Raw genomic sequence first — 24,660 nt, forward strand, 5'->3', positions numbered from 1 at the left:
TCCTGTTTTGAAGCCCTGGACCCAAGTGAGAACTATAGAATGTTGAAGTGTAGCTGTGTTGTTAGTTTGTTGTAGCAAAATCCTATGGTATAGTAAAAACTAAAAACATTTACTTTGATGTAAAGTCTTGTGGACTCCAGCTCATTTCAGAGATATCACTCTCTGTGTGCCATGAGAGCCACAGGTCAATATATGGGCAGTTCAAGTGAAGGATACCAGCACCAGAATCCACAGTCTACCTATCCTGATAAAAAGTGGTCCCAAATTTCCAATACTGGAACACCGTCTGCTTTATATTGTAAGGTCTGGAACTACCAAATCTGGACAACACTTAATTGCAAGAAGCAATTAAGTCCCTTTTCTGTTGTAGATCTTGCTGTCACTGTAGCAGATGGGAGGCAGACCTTGCCAGTGCTCTGTTTTAGGCATGCTCTAGTTCATGGTGTCTCACTGACATGTGTAAGACTCCACTTGATGGTACAAATATCATGTAACAAGCACATATATTCTTTTGCATACATATGGAACAAGTATGCAAAGTAGGGTTGCCATATGGGGGGCGGGACAATCCCGGTTTGGCCGGTGCCATCCTGGTCCCGGTCCGGTTTGGCGCCCTAACCGGGACGGCCCCGCCCACCGCGGCCACCTCAGCCGCCGCGGCGGCTCCAAGGCCTTGCTGAGGCCTGGGAGGGCTCTCCGCGGTTGGAGCTCCAGCCGCGGAGACGCTCCCTCCCGGGCCCCAGCGAGGCCAGGGAGGAGGAGGAGGAGGCAGCCGCTTCCCACCGCGGCGATCACCGCGATGAGGGGCGGCCTCCGCCTCCTTCCCGGCCTGGGAGCCGGCCGAAGCTTGCTCCCAGACCGAGAGGAGGAGGAGGCCGCTTCCCACCGCGGCGATCACCGCGATGAGGGGCGGCCTCCGCCTCCTTCCCGGCCTGGGAGCAGGCCGAGGCTTCCTCCCAGGCCAGGAAGGAGGGGGAGGCCGTTTGCCACCGCGGCGATCGCTGCAATGACAGGCGGCCCTGGCCCTCCTTCCCGGCCTCTGTGGAGGCTTGGGCCTCCACAGAGGCCGGGAAAGGGAGTGGGGGCCGGGAGGAGGCTGCTTCCCACCGCGGTGATCGCCGCGATGAGGAGCAGCCCTTGCATCCTTCCCGGCCTGAGAGGAGGCCGAGGCTTCCTCCCAAGCCAGGAAGGAGGAGGAGGACAAGGTTTTAAAATGTAGGACCTTTAAAAAAAAATGGTCCTACATTTTTAAGCCTTGTCCTACATTTGTCCCGATTCGGAGCTCCTCATTTATGGCAACCCTAATGCAAAGGGATCTTGTAGCACCGTTGAGACTAATTGTGTAGAAGCAATTGTAGCATAAGCTTTTGTAGACTTTGTAGTCAGATGCATCTGAGGAAGTAGACCATGGCTATGAAAGCTTTATGCTGCAAGTTTTTCTTCACAGTTAGTTTCAAAGGTTCTGCAAGATCTCTGCATACTGATTTTCCAGAATAACATGGCCATGTCTCTGAATTCTATTCGATATGGAACAAGTGTGCGTTTTTCATGTAGGGCTGGTATCCATGTGGATTATATCATGAAGATATCATAAATACAGAGGTGTACATGTGTCAAATTTGAATGTATGCTTGACCTTTCGCCTCCTTACTTTCTCTTCCAGTGTCAAACATCTTGCTGTAAGTGATGTATATTTACATATTCATGCAACTCCTTGCCACTTTTCATTCACAAAGGTTTTCTTACAAGGCTGCCTACACAAACTGTTTTATTTTAAATCCAAGAGTGAACAAAAATAAATGTAGGTAAAAAACTTGCATTTATTCTATTTATTGTACAATAGAAAACAAAACAGAAAAATAGTTGTAGGCTGAGAAATGTTCTATTAAAAACTTTTAGCCTACATTTGAATCATTTCTAGATTTGGAGAAACTGCCTTTGTAGGACAAAGCATAACAAAACTTGTAGCTTCAGTTGGGAGAGATTTATACACATGACAACAGAGGCTGCACTCCACGCATCTGATGGACCAAGGAGACCACAAAAAGTTTATGCTCAATAAATTGTATTAGTCTTTAAAATTCCACAAGACTCTTTTTTTCTTTTTGCTACAACAGACTGACACAGCTAGCCCCCAATCAACATGTTAATGGTCAGGAAGAGTGGGAATGTTAGCTAAAAACAGAGAGGAGACCACAAGTCCCTCACCCTAGTATAGGGTGGGTTTTTTTTTTTAAGGTCAAAAACAGCATTTTGAATTGTGGCTGGAAATAAACTAGAAAAAAGGTTGTGGTCCACTGTCCCAATGCCAGCTTAGAACAAGGCCAGTTGTGTAGAATTTTACAAGATAAGAGCAGAATCCAACTGTTAACATGGAGGTGTCTGTCTTTGTGCTCTGGGTGCTTGGCAGATGCCCTCATTTATCATGAGGATGTTGTAGTGTAGGAGAGCTGGCCCTGAAGCAATTGATCCTGTCTTCAAATCAAGGGACAAATGAATAGGCTGTTAAAAGAGCCATCTAATAGTAATTAATTTCTGCTCATTATGCATCCTGGGTGGATTTGAATGACCAGCTGAGCCCATTGAGTTCTTTCTGTCTTATTTCAGTAAACCTATTGAGGCTCCCCTGCTCCCCTCCCTGCATTTAATATAAAAAAGAAAGAGGGAGAAGATTTGAAAACATTTCTTTTAGAAAAGGAAGATTAATCCGAAGCAGTAGGCATGACTGAAATAACTGGGAAGATTTTATAACACTAAGTATATGCTAACAGACAGTAAGAATCCATTATTACAGCATTAAAATGCAGCACTAGTTTAGCAATCTATTAAAACCGGAGATGCTTGGCTTGTTGGTTAATTAAGCCAAAAGGCATGAGAAAAGAGATGATTATCTCAAAGATAATCACAGCACTGGTGTTTTTACAAGCCACATGCCCTACAAAATAGCCCAGCAGCATTAACATGTGTGATGCTTCAAGCTTCTCACTATTTCTGTGGCTGCCATTTGTACAAAATGTTTGGGGCGATCTTTAAACTTTGCATACCTTTCTGACTTTCTCATGCATTTTTATGAGAAGCCCATTCTCTGTTGCTAATACTTAGTCTAGTGTGCTAACCTTAACCCTAAACTAAATCTCTACGTTTGGATGCCAGCACCCATTTAAGACTCATCATAGAGAGGGATAAAATATTGGCAGTATCCAACCCTTAGACCTAAGTTTTTCAAAGATTCTCTCCCAACACACAACTGGTTGAAAACAGCTGGCAAGCCAGGTCTTGGCAAGCTAAAACGTTTGAAGGTGGCACTGAGTGTTTTAGGTTATATACAAAAATTCTGTCAAAGACCACTCCCATTGGTAATGCTTCTGCAGGGCCAGGCTTGACCCCCACCTAGCTTCTGTAATTCTCTCAACAGAGGTGGCTGTGCAGAGTACAGATTGGCAGGCCTCCTTGCAGCAGCAATGCAATATTTTGCATATGGATCCTGCTTTTATAGGCTTAAAAAAATAAAGTGCTGTATCAGTCTTCATGCACTTCCCACATTCATTTAGTGTACTCCATTTGCAAAATACTGGGCACATCCAGACTGCTTGAAAAGTCCCAGATTTTGTTTCAGCAGACCACTTAATAAATAATAATACAATTTAATAATATAATTTATTTATGTTCCGCTTTTTCATATGGGATCAAAGCAGACTTTTTGTTGCTGTTCTGCAAATACATAGCTCATTTTTAAATGCTGTAGTTTTGCATTTCCCAAATGGAGTATATAAGATAGGTATATCTGAATTTGTGAATAAAATTTTGTGAAGTTAGGTTTTGCCATCATCTTGCTTCTTTATTAGGAAGCATGGTGGTTGCCAACCTTTCTGAAGACTTGAGCCCACTTCTTCAGATGCATCTTCCTCATGCATCTGAGGAAGTAGGCTCAAATCTACAAAAGCTCACACTACCAGCTTCTTTCTTTCATTAGTCCCAAAGGTGCTACAAGATCCCTTTGCATACTGATTTGCTGGATGACAAACTGCAGACTTGATGTGCATTAAAAACATGAGTATGATCTGTCTACACTGCTTTACTTTCAATGTGATGTGCATTTGGATGAATGGACAGACATCTGGATGGGCACCAATAGTATTTCCAGCATTTGCACACTGCTTTCTATTTTAAAAATCCCAAAGTATTTAATAATAAAAATACGTACAATAAAAGCAGTGTTTAAAAAGATAAAATGATAAAACAGTGAAAACAGCAAAATCCACAAAATAGAGACTGTTGAATCCAGTGTATTTTGTTTACACCCCTGCTTGCCTCCCCATCCCAAATACTAGATCTCGTAAGTATTCCGTGTGGGACAATGTTGCTCCATTTGTAAGAGGCTGACCTGTTTCAGGCTGAGCAGGAGCTTCCCCCCCCCGCCCCCGCATCACTTCCACTTTGGGGGAAAAGCCTGTCCTGGGTCTGGGACAGGGACTGTCCATAGTCCCTCTGCCCAATGTGACTATGTAATTTCCCCCTCTCCACAGCTGGCATAGGACAGATTTTTCAATATTTTTTAAATTAAAGGTGAGGGTGTGGGGATATGAGGTCCCTGGATCATGGGAGGTTGCACATTCCTACAGCAAGTGTTTTACACATGGGAACCTGCTTCCACACCAGATCTACTTTTCTGGGTACATGTTCCAAGCTTTTGATTGATCATCTCTATTTCAACTGAGGAACTGCGGCTGGTTTCTTACATGGAGGAGGAACACATCCCTGAGGGTGCACGTTCCATCTCCTCTAATTGTCCTGATTTGTCAGGGACAGTTCCAATTAATTCTCTATCCTGCTTTTCCAATTGTTTTTAAATTTTCCTTTTTTTACTCTCCTCCTCCCAGTTTCTCCCCTTACTGTATGCCTTCAGCTTACTTCAGTTATTGTAAACTGAATTCAAAGGGCAAAAACAGTTTGCACTCAGTTAACTCACTAGGGAGATGGGGACAGGAGGGGCTAGAATCTTTCCCCTCTTAGTAAGCTCATGCAAAAACAAACTGCTGCAGCCTCCTCTAGTTTTTATGTTCTTCCTCAGTAATAATGTTAGCCTTTTTACCACACTCCGATGTTGTTTGGCTGCATATGTACCAGTTTTCATCTGTGAAATGTTGGAGGGCATGAAAGTCTCCCATCATGGGATAGGAAATATCCAAACATTAGCCAGGGCTGATCCTGCTTCACATGCAAGATCAGGTAGGATCTGGTGCCTTTAGGGTGTTTAGGCTCCACTCAAGATGGATTACCTGTCACAAAGTGTAAGGTTTTCTTTTTTTCCTTACAAGAGCTTCGCCAGTAATTACTTCCCTTTCTGCCATAAAGCTCATATTGTGCTACTCTTGCTGCAGTCTGCATAGTGCCAGTACCAAGTATTCCTACATCCCTTGACCAGCTTTGGGGGACTGGGGCATCTTTATGCCTCTCCCACACTACTCCCCAAGGTAGAGAAATCCATTCTTGTCCTCTTGTTGAGTCCATCTTGGTACTCAATATGTCCTGCATTTGAATAATAAGCAAGGTCTCATGGATGTTATCAGACAGATCTGTGAAAAGCTATGGAGCTGAAGAAATTAGTTATGAACTGAATATCTATTTTATTTATCTTCAGGGCTACAGTATTTTGTTCTCCTGTTACCCTTTGGTTAGAATATCAAGAGCGCATGGCTACAATTATATCTCAAATGTGGCTTGCAACAGTTGAGTAAGAGAAAAGTACATTTTCCAGACTGCAGTTGGGGATGAGGGAGAGAGTTGTTGGTAATTTACTTGTCACTTACTTCAGAGGCAGTTAGGGACGGGTAACAAGTGAAACTAATTTACTCTCGGGTAGATGCTGTAGATGGAAAAGACCATTGAGTACAATGATACAAGAAGCAGGTTTGGGCTTCTCACAGTGGTCTGTATAATTACTTTTTGTAAAATATTGCTTCTTGTGATGCATTAGGTTTGGCTGTAGCAAAAATCAGGAAATTTATGCTCCTAAGGGCCTTTTTTAATGCATCGTTGAGTGTTCTTTACTTCCTTTGGACATCAATTACAAAAAATAAATCCATTTAATTGCCTCAGGTGATATACTCTTGAAATCTCTGAGAAGGAGATTTCCAAAATAAGGTCAACAGATTACAGCTGCTAGAAATGTGGAGGAATTAGACTTTATATTTTCAGTTTGTGTGTTAAGAGTTCAGATTTTTTTTTATTTCTAATAGAACAAAGAGATATGTGGCACCTTAAAGAGTAATACGTTTATCATGGCATGTCCTTTCATGAACATGAAAGCTTAAACAATGATATAGTAGCTGTTGCTCTGTATGGAGATGCAATAATTTTTTTTTTTGGAAAGGGTGTTTTTTTCTGCAAGAGACTAATGTAGATATTCTCTAGACTAGAGTTTTAGTTCTAAAATACTTGAGATATGGAAGGAAGCAGCAGATGGAAACTCTGAATTAACAGGCAACACTTATAAGAATCTTGCATGTTGGAACAGAAACAGAGGTGGTCCTACTGTATGGGTGGATAGGGCACAAACCATCTAGTTCTCCCAATTAACAGAGATCAGGTATACTAATAGGTTGTTTGAGTGGGCCAAAAGGCCTGGCTCCCACCCCCCTGGCCTCACATCATGTAGATTATCTTGATGCTGCCTATCCAAACACTGATCCAGAGGAGCTGGTCTGACCCAGGTTTCTAAGAAACTCCTTGCAAAACTGGGCTGATCAGACCTGCCCCCACTCCTTAATTTGCTGGTTCTTGATCTGACTGAGAAGCCTCCTAGTTCCCGCATCTGATGCAGAAACAGGGTGTAGTCAGGTACCCCTTTTCTGAGTCAGACACAGTGACACAGGGGCTTCTCACTTGTATCAACAGCTAGCAAGGTAAGGAGTGGTGTGCTGGTTGCTGGTCCTTGGTCCCAAGTTGGTACAGGGACAGATGTGTGAACACCCACCCATTCCCATGCTGACCCAGGAACCAACTCAGATGAGCACTGGGGCCAAGAAAACATAGGTCAGCCTCTGCTTTCCTGGCCTGCCTGCTCAGACCCTTAGATAGTGCAAAGGAACAAACAGAATGTAATTGGCTCATCTTTTATTACTTTCTACCTTCATTTTTTGGAGACTTTGCCTTCCACTCCACTAACACAGTAGGTGTCATTGACCAACTTGAGGAGCAATAAAGGTAGGTTAAAGTAGGACCAAGCAATTAAGGGACAGAAGCTGAGTAGCTGTGCTGGTCAATGGCAGTTTGTGAGGTATATCCACTTGCATATAGCAGTTTGGTACCACTCTGACTGCTATAGCTGCTTCGTTTGGAAGCCTGGGTTTTGGAGTTTGGTAAAGTATTTAGAACTCTTTACTAGAGAGCTGCATTGCTTTAGCTTAAGCAAAGCAAGTTGAACTCGCTAGCAGAGATTAAGAGGTGAGAAGACCTCATCAAAACTATACATTCCAGGGATTACCTAGGATGGAGCCAAGATAGTTAAAGTTGTATCAAATTGTTGTTATTGTAGAGTATAGTCTGGATTGACCTTTCATTAAGCAGTCTCTGAAGTTTACTGGCTTTTTTCATCATAATTACTTGCAAGAATGAGCTTTTGAGTGCTGGTCCAGTAAAATCATGGACAGTTGATAGCTTTAAGACAGGCGTAGGCAAACTGCACAGCCCTTAGGGTCTCTAGAGGTCAAATTCTTTTTTAAAAGTTTTTTTTTAACGTCCCCAAATGCTCTCAAATGTTCATCATGGTTTGAGGTCCACTTGAGACATTTTAGTCCCAGAAAACATCTTTTTAAAAACCAAACGTAAAAGTTCTAGTCAGTGATGGTGTGTATAAATATGGTGAAAATGCCCCCTCCAGCCTCTAGAAGATGTTGCAGGGCTTTGGGGGGGTGGAATTATTTTGAAGTTTATTGCAACAGGTGTGTCCAGTGGAGGGTATAGCCCTCCAATGTCTCCTAGGGAGCTAATGCAGTCTTCAAGACTCCCACAGGTGCCCTGCCTTAAGATACAGTGCTCAAAAAAACCAAAACTGTAACAATGGTCCCATATAGACAGACCAAAATAAAGCTGCTTTGGGTCACTTTGGAGGTATGCTGTTTAAATGATGCATGTGTCCTAGGAGTCTGGAAGCTGCGCTAAAGTTGTGCTTCAGTTCTTAGGACTGGATCATGGCTTTGGCGCGGCTTCCAGACTCTTAGGACGCATGCATCATTTAAACAGTATACCTCCAAAGTGACCCGAAGCAGCTTTATTTTGGCCTGTCTGTATGGGGCCAATGACCTCAAATTAAACTGACCTGCCAATTTCTCCCTCCGCACTGGTACAGTTCACTGGTAAAAACAAGGCTCTTCAGGTTGGAATCTGGCAAGTAGAGTTTTAACGCTTGATTGATTGATTAGTTAACTTAATTGGCTGAAAAAAATATTTCAGTTCCTAAGAAAGTGAAAATTAAATCTTTGATCTGGCAGTAGATAATTTTAAAAGAAAAAAATATATATATAGTAAGCCTAGATTTATTTTAACTATAATTACTGTAAGTATACATGGCACTTACAAAAACTGCATGTGTTAAGTGGTGACTGAAAAGATGCATCCTTCTTCTCTCAAATAAGAGGGAATGCCTCTTCTTGGATTCTACATGCTGCACTACATACAGAATTCATGTAAAAAGAAGGAGCAAGAGGAATACTTTTTTGCTCTTGGTCCAAATGCAATACTATGCAGATTTAATTGAAAGGCAATCAATCAATTAAAACCTATGTAATCTATCAACTAAGATTTCTTCAGGCCAGGTCACAGTTGTTACTGTAATCCTGTCCAGCCTTGATTCTTTACTGGGACCAGCTTTAGGACAAAGAGAGCCAGCTTTTGCAGAGACTCTTCCAGCAGTATACCATATTTTAAGACTCTAAGAATGGGTACAAACAATTCTTTATTTTTTCTTACAGAAACAAAGACAGACCCCACCCCAAGAGGTGTGGGGTTTTTTTTAGAAAATTAATAGAGACAAGAAAGAAGGATAGGTTTAATTTTCTCTCCACGTTCACATGGGTATAAAACAACAGCCAAGCATCAGTTATTCATGCTAATGGCTGGGAGACTGGTTGCAGCAGATGCTTGAATTTTGCAAATTAGCCAGTTAAGCATTCAAGCCCAATAAAACAGTCAAACGCACTGTAGCCTTAAATGTAGCCGTTCGTTTCTTCTGACACTTTTAATTTAGAGCAATGTGTTCAACCACAACGCTTCAGAGTATGCCTGTACATAAAGGTGCTATGGCTTCTTTTTTTCCTCTTTAAATAATATTAATAATAATACACTGGGAGAAGACTACAGAGCTTACTATCCCTGTAGCACAGCCACTTTTAGCAATACGAGTCTGTGCTATTAAATCTCAGCTGGCACAAAGCAAGCAGGCTTTATCAGGGTTGCAGATAATCAAAGTGAGAATTAGTGAAGCTTGACTATAGATATTTCAGTAAATAAAAGAGCTATTTTTGCCTGACATATTGATGCCCCTAATACAGCCATAAGTGCTTGTTCGGTAGTTTGCTTGCTCCAACATATATATTCAAAGAAAGCAATATGAGGTGCTGTGCTGGGAAGAAGTGGTGGCAATTCCTGTTACAAGCAAGGTGGTTGCATCATTTTTATTTGATAAACCCTCATTCTCTTGAGTCCCATGCCCCTGTGAGCCTCCCCATCGCAACAAAGGTCAGGGGGGGAAATACCGCTGCCTTGCTTTGTAATGCCTGTCGGTACATGAGGATTCACCTAAGCAGTATATAAAAAGCAGAATATATGAAATCTGCCATAACACCTTTCAAATGTACATGATACAAAAGGAAAAGGAAGTGAGGAGAGAAGGGGTCAAGAACAGGTATGAATAATAATGTGCATAATGGTTACGCTATAATCAACTGAAGTTGGAAAGTAGCTTTGGAAGGAGATGAAGCATTTGAGTTTAAACTGAATACTAATGTAAGGATTGTTCGTACCACTGTATTTCCCATCACTGTCTATGAGGGAGAGAGCTGGATAGTGAAGAAAACTGATAGAAAGAAAATCAACTCATTTGAGATGTGGTGATGGAGAAGAGTTTGTCTAAACAAATGGGTACAAGAGCAAATCGAATCTGAATTTTCCCTAGAAGCCAAGTTGACTAAATTGAGGCTGTCATACTTCGGCCACATCATGACAAGACATAGCTCACTAGAAAAGGTGATAATGCTTTGAGAGATAGAGGGCAGTAGAAAGAGAGGAAGACCATACACTGGATGGCTAGACTAACTCAAAGAAGAGGAATGAAGTAGGTCCATTGAGGATAGGGAGTCTTGGAGGTGTCTCATTCACGGGGTCACCAGAGGCTGAAGTTGACTTGAGGGCAGTTGACAACAAGGGTGTGTTGCAGTACCTTTGGATGCAGCCATCTGTTTCTTTGCCAGAAGCTGGGCAAATCATGCAAAACTGAACAAGTCTGCTTAATTTGCAAAATTTATACAGGTTGCAGAATTCTGCTTTTCTTAATATGGAATTGGGGATGCTGTGTTCCAATTATTTTTAAGTGCTTACGTTTGGCTGTAATAGCAGTTTACAAACTACAAAACTAAGTAGGTGAGAAAGGGGTTCAAGGCCCCATTGTTTCAGAATGTAAGAAAGTGGGGAGGACACACATTTCCCCACAACACACAAACGTTAGCCAAATCCTAGTGATCAGTTCCTGGTCACACTCCTAGCTAGAAATTCTTTGTGACTTTAAGGGTGGTGCATGCTGCAGGAATACTGAACTGAGACATCCTTATCAGTGACAACTTAGCACCATCTCCATAGAAACTGTCAGAGTCCATCATTAAAATATAGCTGTAAAAGAGCTGCTAATATAAGGCTGCAGAAAATATTTTATACCCTTTTTTAATGTACAAAATATATCCATCTCATATTGCCTCTGCTCCGTCAGTCTCCATTTTTTGTTGTTGTTAGTAGCAAAGGAAAACAGGACAGTTTAGCAGAGGGCATCCAAACAAATAAAGAGTGGAGATGAGAATTAATCTCAAGCCTTCAAGGCCACACTCAGCACTTGTTCTACCCACCTAGAAGCTAAGATAGCCTTCTCCAACCCAATGTACTCAGGATGTGTTAGAACACAAGTCCCATCACCCCCAGCTAGCATGACTACCTGGTGGTTGTCCACAAATGTCTGGAAAAGGTGCTAGGTTAGAAACAGCTTTGTAAAAACTCAGCTGTACAACCAGTGGAACTACACATTCCACAGTATTGCTACATACGGAGAGGGATTGAATGCTTTATGTGGGTGGATGGAAAGCATCACTACTGGCTTAAAGTCTGATTCTTCTGTTTGACAGGCTACTTTTCTGTGTTGAAGAAATGAGCAAAATGTTCAAAGTTCTGATTTTGACCTTTAATACCCTGCATGGTTTGGGTCCAGATTATCTGAAAGTTCAGATCTCTCTATACAAGCCAGGTTGAGTTTCAAGATCTGTGGGGGAAAGCTTTCTCTCAGTCCCATCACCTTCACAGGGACATTTGGTGAAGACACAGGCGAGAGCCTTCTCAGTGGCTGCTCCCAAGCTGTGGAACTCCCTTCCACAGGAGGTCAGGTTGGCTCCCTCCCTGCTCTCTTTCTTTCAGCAGGCAAATACCTTTTTATTCAGATAGGTATTTGACATTTAAATGATGTAGCAGTAATGCCTGTGAATTAGTATGCTATATTTCTTACTTTGTATTATTAAGTATGTTTTTAACCATTTTTTAAAAAAATAATGCTGTTATTTAATTTTTAAAATTTCTGTAAAGGTAGATTTTTTACTTAATCTTGTTTTAAATTACTGTAAACCACCTTGAATCTCATTCCAGGAGAAATGCAGAGTATAAATTAAATAAGATTTTTTTAAAAAAAAGATGCAGAGCTTCATCAAGTAGCTGAAATATTTAAGGAGTTATCCAGCTCCAGAAGCAGCCTCCTATAGCTTTGACCCAGCATTCTAGTTCAACAGAACTTCCAGCAGATTGAAAACATGTAGAGGTTTACAGCAGGCCAGAGAAACTGCAATTATCTCTTCCAGCCTCCAGCCCTACAATAGTTACAGAAATCTTTTCTGGGATAAATCACGGTAGGAAAAAAAAAAATCTGTTCCTTTTAAAAGCACAGTGGTGGGAATCATGCAGACTTCCAGATGTCATTTGGACTTCCAGTTGCCAGCATTACCAACCATTGACTGTTTTCATTAGGCCTACTGGGACCTGTAGTCTTAACGACACCTGGTTGCATGATTTTGACCCCTGGTGCCAAATACATGCAGAAATAATCCCGTTTGAGACCACATTAACTGCCCTGGTTCAGTGCTAGCGAATTCTGAGAACTGTAGTTTTGGGAGACACTTAGCCTTCTCTGTCAGGGAGGTCTGGTGCCACAATAAACTACAGTTCCCAGCACTGAGCCAGGGCAGTTAAAGCGATCTCAAACTGGATTATTTCTGCAGTATGTTTTGGACCCCTGTAATAGGAGAAGAAGGCTTATGTTCTACAACAGTAAACTTAAGCGATATCAATATCATAGATTCTTTTACTCCTTGCCCTATGTTTCTAAGTGCAAAACTTTCTTGTGTGGGAAGATGTCTTTCTTCATCAGTCCTCTGCTAAAGAAAATATGGATATACTGTATTTTCTGGCGTATAAGACTACTTTTTAACCCAGGGAAATCTTCTCAAAAGTCGGGGGTCATCTTATACGCTGGGTGTCATCTTATAGGGCAGGTGCTGAAACTTTCGAGCCAGACTGGAGAATCTGCGGTTGCTGCATATGGTGGGGGGAGCTCAAAAATGGCTGCGGCCGCATCCCCACTGTATGCAGCGACCGTATGAAAGCAGCAAGGGTGGCTCTGTACAAGTACAGTAGAAGAAAATCCGTTCACCAGGATTCGTGGAAAGAAGTGACTTAACACAGTCCCAATGATGAGGTGAGGGGGCACCTCACCGGGAAGTGTAAGTGAAGGGCGGAACAAGCTGCAGGCGTCCAGGACACCCGAGGTATTGAAAAAAGAGCCGTGTTTGCACTACCGCTCTGATAGTCTTGGAGACAGGGAGGGCTGGGCAGGCAGGGGGAACTGACCAATCCAAGCAGGCTTTGTATACAACAAGTTTTCCTGCTAAGTACCTGCATGTCATAAGCATTTGAATTAAAATTACCATATTGAAATCAAATCTGATGGTTTTTTAATTTTTATTTGGTGTGCATTGGAAGAGGGGTAGTCTTATATGGTGAGTATATCCCAAACTCTGTATTTTAACTGGAAAAATTGGGAGTCGTCTTATACGCCCAGTCGTCGTACATGCCGAAAAATATGGTACTATCATTTTTTTCAGAAAGAAGCCTTTCATTACTTCTATGATGGTCATGAAGTAATCTTGTGTATTACTTTCTCCTGCATCTATTGTATACATAAAACGGTAATACCTCTGCTTTGAAGGGAAGGAGAGTTGCCTAGGGTCTTAGGTTGTAGCCTAAAGTGTTCCTATGCAGACCTAAAAACCATATGTAAAACTGCACAGATGATCATGCAAATAACAGCTGCAAGAATGAAAGCAAAGCTAGGTGAAATTCATTGGCCCCTTAAAATGTAATCTCTCTTTTCTGCTTTAGGTCTACCAATCTTTGCTTAAAAGATATATGGACCTTGAGGAGCAAGTGCTGAAGAGGTCAAAGTAACATCACAGAAGAGAGCCAAGAATCAAGCCGTCACCTTAAATGAAAAGGAAACTAGAGATCAGAAGAAACTGTGTCTGTAATTGTGTAAAGCATTCCTTCATTCTGTACTTGAAAGAGTGAAATAGTGATTTGATATTATCTAAGAAATGGGCCACAAATGCTTGTAACATTTGATCTCCTTGTCACCGCCTGTCATGACTGGTGCTGTAAAGTCCTTACATCATGTTACCCTTCCATGCCACCTCTTTCATCCTAACAGCTAAATGCTGGACAGTAGAAAAAGCCTCCCAATGCATTCAGCTTGGTGTACTTGCTGGAAGTTGTATAGCAATCCACTCCAAACTGAATCAGTTTCTTCCTGCATCCTGTCAGAGGCTGGATTTTGTTTTAGTTCCAGGCAACAAAAACAGATCTATTGAGGTTTTCCACAGGCTGCGATATGCAAGCATGGAATCCAGTGTCTTGATAAAAGTAAAACCTAGGGTCCAGTAGGCAGGAGGGAAATGGGAGAAATGCACATATCACCTCTCCCAGTCCCTCTATTCTCCCTGTTGCTTTCCCAGGAGGGATAATCTTTTTAAAAGCTGTTAGACTCAATCAGGGATGTCATGGGCCTGAATCTACAGGAACCTAAGTGGAGGATGGAGGTCTTGGAGATGTTTCATTTACAGGGTCTCCATGAGTCAGGGTTGACTTGACAGCAGTTAAAAACCACAAATAACAATGGTTGCTCTACAGTGTTGGGAGCCTTCCCCTGTAAACACACAAGCACACGCAAGACTCTCACCTCAGCAATCTCCTAGCTACTAAAATAAGAGGAGGGGGAACCAGCAGTGACAAAATCCTTCTCTTTGGGTGCAAGGATCACTGCCATGTTCCTTTTTTTTCTCCTCTTCATCCTCCTATAGGAAGAGGCAGGGGAGCATGAGACAAGCAGCTTCTGGCACTTCATGTTGGTGATGGCCCAGAAGCCTGGCCCTCCCCAGTCCATACTGTCTATTTAGCTGTCCTTGGGAGTCACACTATTCTTCAGAGTTTGTAGGTTTGGCTAAATCCTCCTACATGCAGTGCCAAGTGAAGACTGAAAGCCTATCTATACTGTAAAATTATATTGGCTTTATATCAGTTAATAGTCATGTTTTCCCCACAGAGAATCCTGGGAATGGTAGTTTGGTACAATTTCCGTAAAATGCATAAAGGTATCTAGCACACACCTTTTCACTGAACTACAGTCTCATGGGGAAAAGGCATTGCTATTTAATCTATGCAAGTCTGCATTGTAGATTAACCAGTGAAGGATTGAGCAGATATGTTATGGTTTATAGTAGTAGGTTGTTGCATCCTGTGCAGTTTTATGTGGCACTTTTATTCTATAGCCTTTTCTTTTTTTATGTTTTGTCTTCTATGAGAAATCTTTTAAAAAGAAGCTACTTAAATACGTAGAAAGCTGGAATTGTGGATGAAAAATTAATAAATAAAATTGATGTGTATTGTCCATTTCATTACGTAGCACTTGATTGTTTGTGCTATAGAACCTATAGCTAAAAGTAGAATATGAGTGAGCTGAGTTTAGAGTGATGGATGACAGGGAAGGGCCAAGTTAGAAAGGGATGAAGAATATTGTCCACATGGAGGCATCTTTACTATCTAATCCAACACCAGGAATGAAGCAAATATTCTCTTCTTTGCCTTACAAACTATTTGAGTTTTGCAGTCATTTAATTAAAATGATTGTGAAATAATTTCATATGAAAGACTGCAAAAGCCAGGTCATGCTCCCTTATTCATATAAAAGCAAACAAAACCTCTTACTTGGGAGTGAATTTGGAGGATGGTCAGTATTGGATTTGAGGAAGCTTCCTAGTGGCCAATTTAGAACAAACATCATTTCCAATAAAACCTGTTGGCTTTGATTGCAGAGATGGTGGGTTTGGTAACAGTAATTGAGGGTCGTGAGCATGCTCAGAACAATCATTTCAAGCTATAGGACAAGATGAGAGAGAGATGCCCTTCCAGCAACAGTTGGTTTGCTTTTTGCTTATGGAAGGATGATGATTGTTTGCATTTGTTTGCCATTTTGAAGTGCAAACTAGATGTGTGTATCAAATGGATTGTTTCTTCGCAGCACTTTTAAAAACAGTATATTCACTCAAATCATCCAATCCCTTTCCATCCAGCTGCTAGTAGTAGTCTCAAATCTCATGGAGGACTTTTCATAGCCTTGAACTGGAACTGGCTGCAATTCCAAGCCACAAGACTTGGTTTGGTACTGTAAACAGACACAGATCACTACCATAAGATCTGCTTCATTGATCTGCAGCTGGTAGTCTACAGCAGAGGAGGCATCGCAGTGCTTTAGCTGGTAGGTCCCAGTATCCCCTTTGCAGCAAGTGGCAGAATTGGGATCCTAAACTATGAATTCTAACCCAAACTGTCCCAAGGCCAACACTCCTGAAACTTGTGGGCAACGGATCACCTAGGCTGGGGTACACTCCCACAACCCAGGGGGAACTGCAAGACAGATCCCTTAGTTTTATAGGGTAGAACCAAACAAAGGAAATTGAACAACACACGTGTGACCCACCTGTCATCCTAACATCTATGAGAACTGCACAAGCATGTTGCTAACTATGAAATTTACTCCTTGGTCCATTCCCAGATGATGGTCTGTCCGCAGCCTTGAATTGCCAAGTTAAAGTAAAACTGTCTAGCAGGGCCTGCTAAACCCAAAGCACAGAACAGCTGTGAACATTTGGTCAGAGCCATTGCCCTCTAGTGTCAAAGATGCGTTCAAATGGAGATGCCAGGAATTGATCCTGAGGCCTTCCGCATACAAAGCATGTGCTATTCCACAGACCATTTGTCTGGCTAAGATATATGCAGCTTTATCGTATTAAAGGTCAAACTAGTGATCCTTCTAGCCTGGTGTCATCTACTCTATCTCCTAGGTTGATAAACCCCTTTTCAACCTTGCTCTGAAAATGTGAAATTTCCATTCATCTGAGAATCATTTGGACAAAGAAATGGAAGAATATCTGCTAGGTGGAGGACAAAGAACCACACACTCTCCTCCTTGGCGCTCTGAAAGAGCTTTTGATCAGTAAGACCTTTCTTAAGGATGCTTTGGCCTGTCATCCCTTTCTCACTTGCATGTTTCTCCCTCTTCTCTCCCAGTTCTAGTTTTCTGGGTCTTGAATACAAAGCATTGACTTAGACAGCCCACAGCTGCGGCTGCTGCCTTTTAACGTGATGGTCCCTGAGACCTACCTCTAATCCATCTGCAAAACGTTTATTGATTCTCCAATAAGCTTGACACAATGAAAAATTATTTTCTTTGCTGCCTAAAGCCCTTTATCATGGAAATGGAAACAAACCAGTTGGCGCTTTCTGAAGGGATTTGCTTTCAAAGTGCTGACAAACTGAAGCTACAGACCCACTGTTCATGCTTTAAAAGACACAATTGATCCAGCAACACCTAATTTGATCTCTGCTGAATCCTCTTTGGTTTAACTATTTTTAGTGTGTGTGTTTTGCAGTGTGTGTGTAAATTCAGGGAAGTTTTTAAAAGCAGTGTTGTTGTGAAATACTACTCTGAAGATGAGGTTTGAAACCAGCACTGAACCAGAGGATGGGTGGATTTTCAAGAACACCTTTATCTCTGATCAATTGCTTAGTCTGCTCATTGAGGTGACTATTGTTCTGTTCCATTTCGTTGTTTAAACTATTTGGTGTAAGGTATTTCCAAAAATCGGTTCCTCACACTAGCAATTGGAAGGCATTCTGCAGCTCCTGACTTTTTTCTCTTTAATGAATTTTCCATGGTAGGAAAAAAATGAGGAAGATGAAACTGTGGGAAAAGACAAAGAATGGTTACAAGTGGAGGTTTATTTGTTTTCCATGTAACTAGTAGCTAAGTTTCCAATGGTCTCATGTATTCTGCTCACTTACAACTTCGCCTATGGGTATATATTTTCTGGGCCTTTTAATCAATTTCTTTTTTCTATCTTCCATTTCTATGAATTTTGCACACTTGGAATAGGTGTGTGTGTGTGTGTTGATTCTAGGCCTCCTCTTCCCCAACCCTTCCCCCTTCCAACCCATAAAGTGATATGCTTCCACCTGCCCCAAGCCTACCTAAAAATGTCAAAAGGTACTTTTCTCAAAGTCATCATAATACATTTTTACAGCAATGTCCTGAAGATACAGGCCAGCTATGTTTTGCTCCATGCAGACTTTTGACCTGTCTCTGCACAGTGAGCTCTTGTGTAAGCTTTGCTCCTTGATTTAGTTGGCATTCAGGTTGTGCCTGCAAGCTCTGCTGCAGAAGTTAGGTTAAGTGAGACCCCCTTGAGAAATGACAGGGTGCCATATCCCCAAAAGTTCTTTGCTGCAGTTCAGAGGAAGGGAAAGCAGGACATATGGTAGCAACCCAAATTTTGAGCTGCTTTGAAAGGCACGTGTATCACCTATTGGCAACCTTCTGAAAAATATTATTTTTATATTGATTTTATAGCATTTATCCACTGCCATTTCACCTAAAGCAAGAACTTTAGGTGATGTCCAATCAATCTATACCATCAGAGTAAACAATATATTAAGTAAAACACATAAGAAGGACAGCGCAGAAACCATCTAACAATGAATTTCAGCCTGGAGAAATGCACGTGGACAGTAAAAATGAAAATCACAAATATGGGATGGGTGATACTTGGCTTGACAGCAGAGCATGCAAAAGAGATCTAGGTAGGCATCTTAGTGGACCACAAGTTGAACATGGGTCAGCACTGTAATGTGGCAGCTTTTCCAGCTTCCACAGTAGTCTAGGATCAATGTGATCATAAGCTGCATCAATAGGTATAAAGTGTCTAGATTGAGAGGAGTAATAGTGCAACTTTATTCTGTTTTGGTCAGACCTCACCTGGAATACTATGTGCATTTCTGGGCACTACAATTCACAAAGGGCATTGACAAGCTGGAGCATGTCCAGAGGAGGACGACCGAAATGGTGAAATGGTCTCACTTCCTCTTTCAAAATGGCTCTTTTGGGGAAGCTGTGGATGGATAGAAGTAAAGTAGCATTCAGAGCATCATATATTTAAAGGGCCAGAATTACTTGCAGTACTAAATATGTTAATCCAGGAAGTGCTTTAAAACTCTTGTCATTGATGATAGGAATTTCCTTTACCAAGACCAAATTTCCTTTGGAAGGGGGAAAAGCAGGTTGGCCCCAATTGAAACTGCTTTTCTACTGCAAGTATTAAGAAAATGTAAAATGAGAGAGAGAGATGCTCCTTGCAATAATGCATTTAGCATCCTGTGGCCGTTTGCTACCAATATTAATATCTACTGCTGCAGTGAATTCATTATATTATTGTAATTGATTTAAAGGGGAATTGTACTTGTAGCTCTCATATATTACCTTGGGAAGTGTTGTGGATGAGGCGTAGCCTACAAATATAAGAAGTAAAATGAGCAAAGAAGGCAATGGATATGCCGATTAAAGATGTATCAAAAACTGCCCTTATCCTACAAAAATGATATGCTTATATTGCAATCCTGCACACTTGAACCTGGGACTAAGAGTTGTGTGGGGCTTATAGTGTGTATAGGATTGCATATTAATAGTTCAATGGTAATGTCACCACCTGCAGTGTGTGAAATGGTAGCAGGTAAAATGCTCCTGGGTGTCATGCTGTTCATGTGCATACATTTGTCCTCTTGGCAGAGATTTCGTCTCTAGGAATCAAAAGGAATCAGTTCAAAACTAGATGGTGTCAACTGTAATGTCACTTTTCAAAGATAACAAAAATATTCAGTCCCACTCCATCTCCTAACAAACTCCAGAGCTTGGGACATTAATTTTTGGACTAAAACTCCCTGATACCTGCCAGGCAGCATGGCCAGTGGACTCTGGATTCTACTTGCATTTTCTCTTTGTGTGCCATTGTATAGTCACTGGAGGTATTTCCAGTGAGTAAGATACTGTAATGTAAGAACTTTCTGACAGCCCACCTGTGCCTTGTGTGTGTAGGATAGAGCTTGAAAAGGTTACTTGATTGAAAGGTTACCTCTCCCTTTTGGGCATATATCTTAGCTGATGTTAAAGTATCTGCATTTTTTCTTGCTCTGAAAGAGAAAGGGTATCTCAAGCATCAACACATCCCATTGAGAAAATGGTCAACTCCGAGGCAGCATAATTTACTATCAAACAGCTTTACTGTCAGGAGGTTTTTCCTAATGTTTAGGTGGAATCTCCTTTCTTGTAGTTTCAATCCATTGCTCCAGATCCTGTTCTCTGGGGCTGCAGAAGACAAACTTGCTCTATCATCAGTATGCCATCCCTTCAGATACTTAAACAGGGCTATCATATGATATGATATGATATGATTCATATCACCTCTTAACCTTCTCTTCTCAAGGCTAAACATACCCAACTGTTTAAGACGCTCCTCGTAGAGCTTGGTTTCCAGACCTTTCGCCATTTTGGTCACCCTCCTCTGGACACACTCCAGCTTGTCAACATCCTTTTTGAATTGTGGTGCCTAGAACTGGTCAGTATTCCAGATAAGGCTGGACCAAAGCAGAATAGAGTGGTACAGTTGGCCTTCCTTATCCACGGATTCAAGCATCCAGGGCTTGAAAATATTTGGGGGGGGGGGGGCTATACATTCCAAATAGCAAATTTTGATTTTATAAGGGAAACTATTTTACTATGCTATTGTATTTAATGAGACTCGAGCATCCATGGATTTTGTTGTCCATGGGATGCTGGTGGTCCTGGAACCAAACCCCAGTAGATAACAAGACCCCTCTGTACTAATACTTCCCTCTATCTAGACACTAAACTTCTATTGATCAATGGAAGTTCAGCCTGTTCCTGATCTAAACTGCAATCCCCACAGCTGCTAATTTCCCCATCAAGGAAAATATCCGTTTGCCCACTTCTTTTGAAAGCTATACAGAGAAAGGGGAGGTCAAACTGTAATTCTCCAGTGTCTCAACTTTTGGTCTCGGTATACACAAAGTGGGCTTCATTGTGCAGTAATCCTTTCCGAAGTTCATGAGAATGATTGTGTTGATCAAAAGTGTGATAATAAAACTGTTATTAAGCCCTCGCCTTCTGTTGCATTTGCCAGAAAAATCAAGTGGAGGAATACTACCAACTGCTCATTTCAGGCGGCGTGTCTCTTTGATTCCCGCACCCACCCACCTCTTCTGCCTATCTAGTCAAGAGTTCATTTGACAATCCGGGAGAGTTTCGCTCCCTCCAGCACTTGCTTAAATTTTTAACAGATGGCCTGTAATAAGTAAATTGAAAAGTGCAAATAAGGTTAAAACAATTTTTCGTTATTGAATATCATTAACTTCAAGGCTGCCCACTTTAAAATGCTAATTAAGCCTCGCTTTCCCTTTCACAGGGTCCTAGCAAAGACAAATGGCTTTGGAGTAAATTAATCTTGTTTGCAAAGGACTGGCCCAGGAGAAAATCTGATGAATAGATCTTCATCCCCCACAAGGTTATGAAACACATTTTTGAAATTTTCCACAGTCCAGACTGGCTTGTGCTAATTAATTTCTTTCCTAAAATTATAACGGGGGTCAACAAGCGCATTATGGAGAGAGGGACACAGGTTAAGTAGCAAAATATACGCCTCGCCTGCTCCTTGGTCTTGAACTTTGCTAACAACATCAAGGCAAGAAATTATTTTGCCAGCTAGCCCAAGACAATGGTGGAGTCTCTCTTGACTAGCCTTCATGAACATTTCTACCCAAGAACTTTAGTTTTAAGAATAGCTTCAGATGAAAGCTTTATATCTTTGTGAGTACAATGAAGAGAAACCTCTGATGAAAGCACCAGTCAGAACTTAAAATGATCCAGAATTCATCAATGTTTTGGATCACAGGCCCATATGAAGAGGTAAGAATGTGTGGGACCACTGCAAGTCTTAAAGCCAGGCTGGACCACCACAAAAGTATCATTCAAGGATGCAAACCCACCTGTTTGCAGCTTTTAAAATCTCCCAGTTTTTCTCTCCTCCTCCCTCCTTCCCCCTTTGTTATCATTTTTTTTCATTTTTTTATTCATTTATTAACCGCTTTTCCAAAGATCAAAGCGGTGTACAGAAATTGTTAAAAACAGACAATAAGAACAGTAAAAACCACATCTTAAAAGTAGATAATTAAAATAGATTAAATGCGAGCAAAATTTTAAAACATCCAATGACATTGTTAAAATCAAAAATCATAAATACTATACATCAATAGGGGAATATATTCTTAAACGGAATTAGGAGGGAAGGCTTGAAGGAAGAGATGAGTTTTTAAAGCCTTCTTAAAGGCTTCCACTGATCCTCTAAGACGGATCCCTTCAGGTAAGGCATTCCATAGAGAGGGCGCCACGGCCGAAAAGGCCCTTTGTTGAGTGGACGCCAACCTCACCTTAGGTTGGTTAAGAAACAGTTTTCCAGAAATTCTGAGTGTGCGGGGAGGATTATGCAGGGAGAGGCATTCCCTCAAGTAACCCCAGGCCCAAGCCATTTAGGGCTTTAAAGGTAATAGCCAACACTTTGTACTGGGACCGGAAACGAATTGGCAGCCAGTGTAGAGATTTTAAAATAGGTGTTATATGATCAAATCTCGTTCTGCCCGTAATTAGCCTGGCTGCTGCATTTTGGATCAGTTGAAGTTTCCGAACCTGATACAAAGGTAGCCCCATGTAGAGCGCATTATCAGCTTACTTTAATTGGTGCAGAAGTAGTTTATATCTGCACTGTAGAAAGACCTGAGGATAATGGAGCAGAGGACAGAAAAGAGGAATTTCAGCACAGAATAAGCAAAGAGATAGTACAGGAATACCTGTTTAACCTAAACGAATATAAGTCTCCAGGACCAGATGAACTACATCCAAGGGTATTCAAAGAACTGGCAAATGTAATATCGGAGCCATTGGCAATAATCTTTGAGAAGTCCTGGAGAACAGGAGAAATCCCAGCAGACTGGAGGAGGGCAAACGTTGTTCCCATCTTCAAAAAGGGGAAAAAAGAGGATCCCAACAATTACCATCCAGTTAGTCTGACATCAATACAAGGAAAGATTCTAGAGAAGATCATTAAACAAAGAGTCTGTGAACATCTAGATGGCAATTCCATAATCATAAAAAGTCAACATGGGTTTCAGAGAAACAAGTCATGCCAGACAAATCTAATCTCTTTCTTTGATAAAATTACCAGCTTGTTAGATGAAGGGAATGCTGTGGATATAGTATATCTTGATTTCAGCAAGGCTTTTGACAGGGTTCCCCATGACATTTTTGAAAACAAGTTTGTAAAATGAGGGCTAGACAAGGTAACTGTTATATGGATTTGGAATTGCTTGACTGCCTGAACCCAAAGGGTGCTCAACAATGGCTCCTTTTCATCCCAGAGAGAAGTGACCAGAGGGGTCCCACAGGTTTCTGTCCTAGAGCCAGTGTTATTCAACATCTCTATCAATGGCTTGGATGTCAGAATTGGTGGCATACTCATCAAATTTGCAGAGAACACCAAATTAGGAGGAATAGCTAATACTCCAGAGGACAGGATCAAAATTCAAAATGACCTAAATAGACTAGAAAACTGGGCCAAAGCTAACAAAATGAAATTCAAACCGGAGAAATGTAAGGTATTGCACTTAGGGCAGAAAAATTAAATGCACAGATATAGGATGGGGTACACCTGGCTTAAGGAGACAACATGTGAAAGGGATCTAGGAGTCCGAGTAGACCGTAAGTTGAACATGAGTCAACAATGCGATGCGGCAGCTAACAAGGCCAATGCGATTTTAGGCTGCATCAATAGAAGTATAGTGTCTAGATCAAGGGAAGTCATAGTGCCACTATATTCTGCTCTGGTCAGGCCCCACCTAGAATATTGTGTCCAGTTCTGGGCACCACAATTCAGAAAGGACATTGAGAAACTGGAGCGTGTCCAAAGGAGGGCGACAAAAATGGTGAAGGGTCTGGAAACCATGCCCTATGAGGAACGACTTAGGGAGCTGGGGATGTTTAGCCTGGAGAAAAGAAGGTTAAGAGGTGATATGATAGCCCTGTTTAAATATTTGAAGGGATGTCATATTGAGGAGGGAGCAAGCTTGTTTTCTGCTGCTCCAGAGACTAGGACCCGAAGCAATGGATGCAAACAGCAGGAAAAGAGATTCCACCTCAACATTAGGAGGAATTTCCTGACAGTAAGGGCTGTTCGACAGTGGAACAAACTCCCTCGGAGTGTAGTGGAGTCTCCTTCCTTGGAGGTCTTCAAGCAGAGGCTGGATGGCCATCTGTCGGGGATGCTTTGATTGTGATTTCCTGCATGGCAGGAGGTTGGACTGGATAGCCCTTGTGGTCTCTTCCAACTCTATGATTCTATGAATGCATCTTGACACTACATTAATTGCCGTGGCCCAATGTTATGGAATTCTAGGATTTGTAGTTTTGTGAGATATTTAGCCTTCCCTGTCAGAGAGCTCTGGTACCCCACCAAACTACAAATCCCAGGTTTCCATAGAAGGGAGCCATGGCAGTTAAAGTGTTGTCATTATTTCTGCTGTGCAGATGCAGCCTCAGTGAAGTCAGCAGAAGGAAAAGAAAAGGAAGGAACACAGTGTTGCCCTTCCCAGAAGTCTCAGGCAAAAACAAAGTGCTGCAGCCTTCCTACTTGGCCATTCTTCCTCATTAATGCATGCGGGGGAAATAGAACTGTCAGGATTTGTCTACCTTCCTACTGTTGTTTCACAATCCCAGAAAAAGTGCAACCACTGGCATAGTGCACCAACAGGATTCTTGACTCCTCTTTCTCCATTGTCCATGGCCATTTAAAAAAAATTAGAGGTATGGTATCAAATCAGATCTTCACCAACTAGGCCTTGACTGAATCA

The 24,660-nt window shown here is 41.7% G+C and overlaps 1 protein-coding gene across 3 annotated transcripts in view; it reads left to right on the forward strand.

Moving 5' to 3' along the window:
- The window catches only part of LOC149310073 (xylulose kinase-like), a 124,174-nt gene extending 108,925 nt beyond the window's left edge, over positions 1 to 15,249 (forward strand). For all 3 annotated transcript variants that reach the window (XM_089533632.1, XM_089533629.1, XM_089533630.1), the window contains one exon: positions 13,684 to 15,249. In XM_089533632.1, the coding sequence (XP_089389758.1) occupies positions 13,684 to 13,703 (20 nt within the window). In that variant the 3' untranslated portion in view covers positions 13,704 to 15,249. The remainder of the gene's footprint in view (positions 1 to 13,683) is intronic.
- Positions 15,250 to 24,660: the final 9,411 nt, after the last annotated feature.

This window comes from Sceloporus occidentalis, unplaced genomic scaffold (genome assembly GCF_023333645.1).
Source record: "Sceloporus occidentalis isolate IW3139 unplaced genomic scaffold, rSceOcc1.0.p SCAF_7, whole genome shotgun sequence".
In the NCBI taxonomy this organism is placed as follows: domain Eukaryota; kingdom Metazoa; phylum Chordata; class Lepidosauria; order Squamata; family Phrynosomatidae; genus Sceloporus; species Sceloporus occidentalis.